Source organism: Xiphophorus maculatus, chromosome 2, assembly GCF_002775205.1.
Source record: "Xiphophorus maculatus strain JP 163 A chromosome 2, X_maculatus-5.0-male, whole genome shotgun sequence".
Classification (NCBI taxonomy): Eukaryota; Metazoa; Chordata; class Actinopteri; order Cyprinodontiformes; family Poeciliidae; genus Xiphophorus; species Xiphophorus maculatus.
The window spans coordinates 14,651,115-14,662,260 of record NC_036444.1 but is presented as its reverse complement, the minus strand read 5'-3'; the positions used below and the strand labels follow the sequence as shown (position 1 = coordinate 14,662,260).

The following is an 11,146-nucleotide window of genomic DNA, read 5'->3' as shown; positions in this document are numbered from 1 at the left end:
CAAGGCATTTCAAAGTGCTTTACATCATAACAAACACAGAATCATACTTGCCTTGGAAAACAAATTAATTGTACAAGATGTATTCAATGTATTCATGGAGTTTCTCTAGAGAACTCCATGAATACATTGATAAATGCAAGGTGTTCTGTTTCAATTTTAACATTTTAATTTTTAAAATGAAATATATTACCACAGATTTTACTTTCTAATGTTCTTTAAGGCCCTTTAAATTGTATTGATCATAGATTCCCTGTTGAAAGCTGCAATCACTCAATAAAATGTAACAAAAAAAATGTGATGAAAATAAAAATTTAAAAAAGATTCATGTTGTGACTTTGAATTGTGTATTTTGACTTGTACTTCAATAATAGTTTGTGAGTGTTTCACACTGACAGTGAGAAGTAAATAATTGATTCTTAAACTCTGGTGAAAGGAGATGTAAATGTATGTTTAATTCAATAAGAATGTTCTCATGCTAAAAGTATTGCTTCAGTTCTTAGCAAATTTTGAAGAGGTTTATACTTTCTTCACTATCTGCTTGGCAAAATGAACACATGTTGTTTGTCACGGTTCTAGGTGTATTATTATTCCTTTGTCAGTATGTACAGGAAAGTTTGGTTGAGTATTTCTTTTTTGTTGCCTATTCCTGCCTAATGAAGATCTAATCATTTCTGCAGGCCCTTGTACTTGTCTTCATCATTATGAAGAGTGAAATATCTGTATTTCTGATATTCTGATGTATTTTTGGAATGACATTGCATAGAAATTGTTGATGTTATTTGTTACACACACTTTAATAAAATCAGGTGTCAAAACCATTTCTTTCCAACATTTTGGCCTTGCTAAGGACCAGCCATTTCTTTCATTTTCCGATTTTAAGAAAGGAGCCATGCCTTTATTTCTGCCTTGCTCAGCTGTTGTAATTGCCTTTACTTTGGTAACTTACAGTACAAATACAAGTAACTTTTGAAGGAAAAAAAAAACTTTAAACAAGTATTAAACATACTTTTCACAAAGCCCACATGTCTTGGTTAAAAGGTTTCTAATAAGGTGATGTAATTTTCTTATCTTAAATGTGATAGTTACATTGACTATATGGAAACTATATGGACTATGTGGAAAAATAACAATAATAACCAAAATAAAGTCTTGAAAAAAATCTGAGGAGTGTAATTAATATATATAATGTGTTTCAATAAATGAGACAAGTTACTCAAATGCATGAACTTTTCAATAATATCCTAACTTCAACTAGTAAGGTATTTGACAGTCATTAAAAGTTAAAAATCCCATTTAAAAATATACACCATATCTACATTATTTTTTGTAATATTTGATATTTTAAAACTATATTTCTGTATATATATATATATATATATATATATATATATATATATATATATATATATATATATATATATATATATATATATACTGTATATACTGTATGTATTTCATAATTGTGTTGTCATTTCCTCTCCAACACTGGATTCTTTAAATTCTACTCTAGAGTAAAACAAGTGCTTTTCTAGCTATTGAAGAAAATTCAATAAAATGAAATCATTAGTAATGAGATCAAGTATTGTCTTTATTTATTTGTCTTGGAAAAAAACAATCTCCATTGTGCACAAAAAAAGTTTTTCAGTAAGACATTGCTTATGAGACTGAGTGACAGCAGAGGAAAATCTGAACAAAACAGCACAGCTGTAGTGTAATATTTTGATTCTCTTTGAAGTTCACCAGAGAAACCTGTCCATAGTTCACCTGAGAGTGTGTTTAGTGTAGGACTGAAAGCGCAAAATGAGGAAAAACACGTCAAAACAGAACAAGTGAAATTTGGTGAATCATCCATCATCCATTACTTTGGAAATGCAATTCATTATTGCAAAAACATACATGCAGCAATTTTCAACATAATGCTCTCTAAAAAATGATGTTATTGTAGAGCTCTGACAAGTTTTCGATGAAATGTGAATATTTCATTGCATTTGTATGGTTAAACATATGGCAGTAAAACGAAATCAAACATTCAATCAAGAAAGAAAAAGAAAATTGCCTGTCACAATTCAAAATACCGTGGGCAGAAAAAGACAATATAATAAATCAATCAAACAAATAAAGTTGCCAACAAATTAGACTTTCTGGTCTTGCCCATCTCTCTTCTCTGTCAACAGTGGCAGTGAAGAAATACTGAAGGAGGAAAAGAACCAGGTCATAAACAAAACTGAAGAAAAATCCCTGCTGGAGAGTCCATGGGGTATTAGGCTCTCTAATGGACCACACTATATTCTTATGATATCAACAAAAAGGTCAGTATATGCTTCATTTTATGAGAATAATTCGAATAACTATCATCTATCCTCTGCTGTGCAAAGCCTAAAAGAGATAAAAAAATTGCTTCAAAGTGACCCAGCATCTATTCTGGCCCCTGGGGACCCTACGATAAAGCACTAAAGTCATCTTTTTCAGAGGGCACTCATGAAACAAAGAACATTTAGGGCCCTGTGATTGCATTTTCCTTTGGCTAAAATGATATATTAATACAGTAGCCACAAATGTGGTCTTCTTTTAACACAATTTTAGTCCATGACTTACAGCTCTTTCATCTGCTTCCATAAATATCCCCCTGTATAAATTCATAAATGTGTCATATCCTTGCAATACAATAAAATGTGCCATATTTCACAGACAGCAAAGTTTTTTTTTTAAATGTGGGAGGAAAAGCAAAGAAAAGAAACTTGGGTGTTATGTTTACAATGAGTTCCTCAGTTATTTCTGAAATGCAGGAACAATCAATAAACCAAACATAGGGGTTCAAATATGTCTATGTTTAAAACATAAAAAACAAATATTCATGAAAACCTGTATTATTTTTTGCATATTATTAAAAAGTACTAATCGTTTTAAGTGCAAAATGTTATTTCCTCAAGAAAATATATTTTGTTTCATCTAACAAAAGATGTCAACGACTCTAACAATCACAATAAAAAACAATACAATCTAAAAATTAAATCAAATGCCAAAATATGTACAAAGTATTCTTAAAGGACATAGAAACCTACTCCATTTCTGTTGTGCTTGGAATATCAATAAGCATTTAAAGTGAGAAAACATAAACATTGAGGTAATTGGGAGATTACTGATTCTTAAAATAAATCAATCATGGAGATAGAACTAACAGAAATCATAACCCGGTTATTTCTGGAGTCAAATCTTCATCATCCTGGATCTCTTCTGGATCTATTGTTGCCTGGAAAGCTTTAGCAGAGTCTTTGTGAGCCTCCATAAACTTCTGCAAGTACTTAGAGGTGTAGAGCCAGTGGTGTTTTAGCACGTCTTCCAGTTCAAAGGCCTTGGACTGACGTGCATTCATCTTCCTGAAACGCCTGAACAGTTTGTTTGCCGACTCGTTCCCCTCGCTGGCCCAGGCTCCAATAGATCCATCTCTCTCTATGATTTCAGGCACATGGGCCAGGGTCTTGTGCAGGTAATTGGTTATTTTTCCATTGTACCTGTACTTGAAAGTAGCGGAGAGCAGGTCAGCAAAGCGCTGGGAGTTAAAACTGTAGCGGCACAGCTGGTCAGGGCACTCCTTGGCTGGACAGGTGGCACGCCACACAGGTTTCATTTGGAGGTAGAGCCTCATGAGTTCCCTCAGGACCTCTCTCCTCTCCTCTGAGGGCACCAGTTCACAAACCACCTCAGTAGCCTCCATGGTCATTAACCTTCGGGCATAGTTCCCATTCATCCTCATCACTGGTTTAAGCTTCATCTTCTTCCTCAGCTGTTTATCCAAGGCTGCCCTCCAGCTACGCCGGTCCTCTCTGCTGGGGTTGGGGTTTTTATACACTTCTCCAATTTCATCCTGGAAGATTTTGTAGAATTCAGTGGCATTGCCTATGTCGCAGTGCAATGCATCTATCGTGGGCTGGGTCTCCAGAAAGGGCTTGGCCGAGACTCCTTTGACTCTGTCTCGTAGCTCATCTACAGACTCAGAAAAGGGGTTGGTTCTCCATATTTCATAACGTTCCAGATTCTCATCATGGCTGCGGGTGACGGAGTGTAGCACCATGTTTTGAGCAGCCTCTGCTCGACTGGAGTCACACAAAGTACAGATGTATGTAGATCCCGAAGCTTCCAGGCCCTCCATTTCACGCACCATCTTTTCATCATATCCTGTGCCCCTGAAGTGGAAGCGAAAGGAGCGTGGCATGCCACCCATAGACAGAATGAGCCTGCTCTCTTTCATCGCATTTCGCTCTGCGACTATGGGCCCCAAAACAGCAGTGAGAGTCTCATGGTCTGATTCATCCACAAACATAAGGCAAAGGGGCTTACAGGATAGTTCAGAATTGGGCTTTGGCTCTGTAAAAATTGTGACCTCCTCCTGTTCATCTTCAGCCTGGATAGAGACGGACATAACAGTGAAAGAGAAGCGAACAGCCTTCTCAGGAACAGCTGGTCCTCCACCATGCTTTTCGCTAACATCACCCATGCCATCACAGCACTCCTTGATCATGACTCTAAAGCCCAAGGTGCAAGCACTATCTTCCATTCCAGTGTCTCTCAGACCTTCCATGATGTCCTCCTCAAGGTCCTTCAGTGCTCCAACAAGCGCCACATCATAGCGAAAGCGCCGGGTGATGGTGTCAGCTGGGGAGTCATCTAACGAAGATGTCCATCCTGACAGCCCATTTATGATTCCAACATTATAAGATGTGGACACGTTTTTGAGAGCTGGCTGCCATTCAAACTGGTGAAAGCCAGGAAGAAGTTCCTTTTCTGCAGCTCTGAGGGTGTGCAAGGGCTGAAAGATCTGGCGGCCACTTGTAGCTTTGACTGTCCGATACATTTTATGATACTGGCTGCAGCTCAGGAATGTGTTGACCCGAATGGCCAGGCACACGGCAGGACTCAATCCAAAGCCTCTGCCTGTGGAAAGAGAAACAATACAAGGAGAATAAGTTTGTGAGAAAGACAAAAGTAGCTAAAAACATATGACAAAGTAACAGGATTGTAGATGCACAAATCTAATATCTTATTATTTGATAAATAAAATCCGGTCTGCCATTCGTTCAGTTATTTTCCTACATTTGAAGTAATTTCCACGGTGATGCAGAAAGAATTACAAATTTTCCACCTAAATGTGAACATATTATCATCAAAAGCCCACACACACATTATTACAAGATCCAATACTTCCTATTTTCCAGATGTTAGAAAGGGACAGAGTAAAACTGGCAAAAGTGAAGCTGGCAAAAGTGATGTATTGGCTGAAGATGAAAACAGACACCAGCTGCCTTCAATTCCCCAGAGAGGAGGATGGTGCTGTCTGTGTAATTTGCAGATACAAGCGCTGCTGATGTTGTTTTGATTCTAACAACCCCTTCACAAGACTTGTTACTGTGCATTAAAGGGAGTATGAGACTGATGGACTGACAGACAAGATGAGTGGAACCAGAGGGGGCATTGGGGAAGGCTGTGTCTGTAACAGAGGTGGACAATAATGCAATGATTTTCTGATCAATTTCCAGAAAACAATTTCTCTCCCTGCAGTATTGAACTTTTCAACTCATTGTTATTTATGAGATTCATGTATTCCTCAGAAGAAGGGGGGATATTAATGAGCAAACACTATCATAGTTAACAGTTGGCTTTTTGTCTGCTTTTCATTGCCATTCATTGCTACACTGACTGAGTGAAAGGCTAAAAATAACTTTTTACCTTGCATCATGGCCTCCAGCTCATCTGCCTGCCGGTGTTCATTCCCAGATCTCAGAGCGAGCAGAAACAGTGTCAAGCACACAGACTTCAGATCACCGCCTTCTTCTTTGTCTGCAAACACCTTCACCTGGCTCTTCAGATCCTTCAGACGGTGCTTCTGGGCACGACGGGTTAAGGAGAGCAAGTGCTGGCGGGGTCTTCCTCCCTTATTGGTTAGCAGGTAGCTTTGAAAATGAGATAAGTGTTTGTTTGTACCCGGCTCCAACTCATGGTTTAGACAGTGGGCCTTGAACAAGCCTAACTGCACATGCTCACCACAACCTTCACAGGGACACAGCAGAGGCAGAGAGTAGAGAGTTGATAAGAAGGTTTTGGCAGGAGGGATGAGATCATCGGGGGCACAAGAAACGTTGCATGAAGGGCAGTGGGGTCCCAAAACGTGGGTAAATTTTATAATGCAGCTGCGGCAGAAGAGATGCCCGCAGGGGGACTGAACTGGATCACAGAGCAGGTGGTCACACACCAGGCAGGTGAAAGAAATGATAAAATCCGTAGGGAGCTTCTCTGCAATCAGTTTGGTGTTCAGGTGGTCATTTTGGCAGTGTGTGATATTCTTTACCCACTGTTCTCTCTGGATACCATTTTTTTTCCAGGCCCTCAGCACAGGACTGTGGAGGTCTCCAAAGGGTCTAAGGGCTCTCTTCTCACCAACAGCAATGGTGTCACCGTGGTCCCATCTGGCTCTTTTGGCCAAACTCTGGACTTTAGGAACAACCTTCCTCCTCTTTCTTCCAGTCCTTTGAAATGATGACTTTTTCGGGGAGCACAGGTAGCAGTGTGAGGTGTGGGGCTTCCACTCTGGGACTTTTGTTCTAGTGAAACTGCAGACCCCTCCTCCTCGTATGGCGGCAAGCCAGCAGCGATGGCAGAAGGAAAGAGGGTGGATGGATTCTGCGTCCTCTGTCACATCCACCTTGAATACTTTCAGAAGTATGTCTGGCCAGCTCGTAAACTTGCAACCCATTTTGCGGAGCACGCACTTGCTTGCGTCATCCAGATCACCATGGACATCATGCACAGGTCCTTTGACCTTCCTCAGGACCATTCCACAGATGCGGCACAGGCACCTACATGAAAAAAACAGTGTCATCATTTCTGAAAGAATTACAGAAAGCAATATTATGAGATCATAGAATTTTTTTTTCATAGCTCATCACCTGAGATGGTTCATGTGGGTGTCCATTTCCTGCAGTTTCATATCAACTCTCTTGCCAGCGCCCTCCACATTTTCTTTGCTTTTTCCCCCAAGGCACAATTTCATAACACTCGCCAGTCCCCCTCCATGATCTGCTTCTATATTTGGAGCGGTAGGAGGTGAGATCCCTAATGAAGCTCCTATCTCAGTTTGTGTCTCACTCGGCAGAGGTGCCTTCTCCATAGATTTCACCCTAAACAGCTTAAACTTCCACTGAGAATACTTAGAGTGGGGATGCTGGAGCTCAGCAGGCATGAAGGATCTGGGACCGTCTGTCTCTGGGTTCTCTGCTGCCATGATGCGAATTAGATCTTGGACCCTGGAGAGGGAGAGGAGAGAGAAAAGGGGAGATTCATGTGATGTACTGCAAAAGTATTAAAATAATTCCATCTGTTCATGAAATAATGGATACAGAGAAGACTGGATAGTTCAAATCCCCCATTAGGACTTAAAATTGGTGTGCTGTCAGAGCTGAGCCCTAGACACAACCTAAGAGCCTCACTTGATTCTCAATGAATTTATACACTGCAAACCCTGAAATCCCATTGAGCAGCCAGAGCCTCGACCTCGACTGCTGTATTATATCATAAGTGGCATTTGGATCTTCTGTAAAATGCATGAGCAAAGCATTGGAGGATCAATACAACACCAACATGTTCATATCTCTCCACTCTTCAAACCCATCTTTCTCAGAGAGGCTGCGTATTCTTTTTTCTCTCTCTCTCTCTTTGACACAGCAAGTTTTCTAAATGGACAGCCTTATTTCTGCAAAGCTGTCAGTCATCTCTGTTTGTCATTTTCTTGGCTGTGAGGAGAATTGGAGCTCTGGGAGACTTCAACTGACATTTTAAATGCTGCTGGAAAAAACCAGGGCAAACCTATCGCATAATACCTAGATATTGAACCAAGTAGAAGCAGAAAAGAAAACAAAAAAGCATCACATTGAATAAACATCAAGAGAAGACGTATTCGAAGCATAGCTTTAAATTGTTTAGAAATTGTATTTCAGCCCCACCAAGTAGTTTTATGACACTATACAGGTCAGATCTATGGTATTGCTGCTCTAATAGACCTTCTGTTGTCTCCTTCCATAAAATTCATGTTCTATTACCAGTTCTGACAAAAAGGCAGTCAAACAATCTTAGAAACTACCAGAGTCTTACCATTTCACGCCAATAGCAGACACACTGTAGAATCCTCTGTCTATCCATCTTTTAGTGCTCTCTGTGTGTTTTCTCCCTTGGAGGCTTAAATCTGTCAGACTACTCCATTTCCTAGATCTATGTCTGCTTCACGGGCTGAACCCTCATCTAAGACAAACAGCTGAGCCTGTATGCATGTGTATCAGCTGGGCTCTTACCTTGTTTTTCAGTCTCAGCTGGCATTGGCTCCCCTGGGGGCTCTTTCTGCATGGGAGCACAAGGAAAGCCCTGGAGCCAGGCCCCTTTTCACGGTGCGCACAATACACTGTATTTGTGTTGGAGAGTCTGTCACAGTTTGGAGTTGTGGTTTCATACAGTGGGATTGCTCCATACCATGCTGTATTTATACCCGTCCTGTGATGGAATCCCAACAGTCAGCTCTTGCCACCTGATACAAGCAGCTGGCAAAAAAAAAAAAACAAGGTCGACCCCAAAGAGCAGTTGGAACTGCTGCATGCAGAATCCAACGGTATACCCCAAACAAACTGCTTTTTACCACAACACACTAATCCTGTGCTCCTCAAATCCATCTGCAGGTTCACCTCATCCAGGTGGCTTCACTGCAACAAAGAGACTGTTAAACAAACAAAAGGCGAAAAGACAGAGAAAAACAACAGATCATGCAAGGACTGATCAACAAGAAAGAAAACTGTGTGCATTTTAAGAGAAAGAATAATAAGAATAATAATTTGTCATATAACAACCACATTTATCCATGTATTTCATTAAAAATGATAGGCTCAAAGAATAAGTATAAAGTGGAAAGAACAGGTTATGTGATTTCAAATACCTTCTCACAACAAAACTGGAAAAACGTGGCTTCCATAATTATTGAAACCTTCTGTTGCTGCCAGGTTGTCAAGATGTATCTCTACCATCTTTGTACAAAACATTTCAATCGCTGTCATACTGGATGGAGAGCATCTGAGGGAAACCTGTTAGGAGCTGCAAAAATACTTTAAACTGTAGTGGAGTTTTCTGCAGGAAATATATATTCACAGATGCTCTCTATATTACAAAAACTGAGATGTTATGCATAACATTGGTAGTGATACCTTGAAAACTTGGCAGCAAAAGGTTTGAATAACTGTGAAAGACACACTTTTCTCATTTTTATGTGTTACATATATTTTTTAATCTTTATATAATTTTTTAATTATATTTTTTAATAAACATTTTCCCTCCTCTTCATTTGTATTTTTTTGTGTTGATCGTGTTCCATTTTATCGAAATACGTTGAAGACTTTTGGGCTTGTTGATTGCGCAATTGGTAGCACTGTTGTCTTGCAGCAAGAAGGTCCACTACTCAAATTGTGGCCTGGGATCTTTCTAAATGGAGTATACATCATCTCCTCGTGATTCTTAGGTTAATTGTCCTCTGAAAAACTCCCCTTAATTATGAGTTTGTGTATGAATGGTTGTTTATACTGTGTGATGGACTGGCAACAGTTCCAGCAGAATTTACTTGCCTCTCATCCAATGACCTCTGAGGATACAATGTACTACTTTGTGTTTGCATTTTAAATAAATTACCAATAAAGTACTTTAATATTTGTGGTTGTAACGTCACAAAATGTGAAAGAGGCAAAAGACCTTTTGCAATGATTAAGCGAGAAAATCCTCAAATTACACCTTAACTGACAGGTAAGACAGGAAGCTACATTTAGTTAGCAAAATAAACATTTTATTAATTTCATCATAAAAATATCTTATTACAGTCATTCTACTGTTAATCAAAAGGAGAAAAAGGGTATAACAGTGACTCATTATGCAGAATAAATAATCTGATTGTTCATTTGACAGTTACTATTTTTGCAGATTAGTTTTTCAGACTAAACATGCAGTAAAGAAGCAAGACATTTAAGAAACTATCCATGTATGTTCAATTTTTCATCAATGGCTCATAGTTGCATATTTTAATAATCTCTTTGCATCCTGTATTTAGCTCCCTATTTGTAACAAGTTTAGATTATACAGTATCATTTGTTGTGGCATCCCAGCAGGTATGCAGAGTATTTGCCCAAGATCATTCTTGTTTCTAATTATCCAGGGGATTAATCTGATGTAATCGCCACAGGAGCCTGTTACTGTTGCTTTGGATTTGCCATCCAAGTCATTAGATACACAGTCAGTGGGCACCAAACAACAGTTGGGTCTTTCCCAGCCTTGTCAGCCTAACAGGGGAGCAGGATGAATACTGGCAGGCCTTGCATCTTCCATTTGGTGCGTATGGCTGATTGTGACCTTCGACTGCAGAATCCGTTTTCATTTTTCTATTTCTTTCTTCCTTTTTTTGACAAGAGGATCTATTCCAGGAAGGAGTTTACAAGCACAGTCAGTGCTGTTTTCAAGGCACATCCAAATCCGTCACACAGAGCAGAGAGATCTAAGGTGTGCAAAGCATGATTCATTATCCAAGAACAAACAAATGATGGATTATAGCAAGATGCTCCAGACCTATTTATAGTTGATAGTTAGATTTATGATAGCCAAGTAGCCACATGATTTCAAGGTAAACGACACACCTAGCTCTGTGGCAGACAGAGACAAAGCTGCAGATGTCTGCCTGACAAACAAGCAGTGACCCCCAGAGACCCTTATCTCTCTGCGCCTGCTAATTGACTTGTTATTGATCAACTCAAAGGCAGTCTGATTTATGAGGAAGACGACTTGTGGAGACAGCCACCTGGCATGGAGGGGAGTGTTATGAATGTGGGAAGCAAACCCCAGGGAGACCACAAGCTGCAGTTTAGGAGAACATAGATGAGTTTGAAATGTGCAACTGACGAATCACACATGGCGTGTGTGCGTGAGTGTAGGGGTGTTCTAGCATTTTTCACCTTCTATGGCACGTTTTTCCAACATACACCATGTTGTGAGGATCCACTGCTCCTCATGGGGCCTAAAGTCTGGGCCCCATAAGAAGAAGTGTTGTTTTGAGGCATGTGGTTAAATTTAGGGCTAA

The 11,146-nt window shown here is 39.7% G+C and overlaps 1 protein-coding gene across 1 annotated transcript; it reads right to left on the bottom strand.

The window, feature by feature from the left end:
* Positions 1–2,906: 2,906 nt before the first annotated feature.
* rag1 (recombination activating 1) lies at positions 2,907–8,481 on the bottom strand. Its single transcript, XM_005802271.2, has 4 exons — positions 8,340–8,481; positions 6,942–7,298; positions 5,725–6,851; positions 2,907–4,932 (listed from the first exon to the last, which is right to left on the bottom strand). Exons 2-4 carry the CDS (start codon positions 7,274–7,276, stop codon positions 3,185–3,187), a joined length of 3,210 nt encoding a protein of 1,069 aa, XP_005802328.1. The 5' UTR covers positions 7,277–7,298; positions 8,340–8,481; the 3' UTR covers positions 2,907–3,184.
* Positions 8,482–11,146: the final 2,665 nt, after the last annotated feature.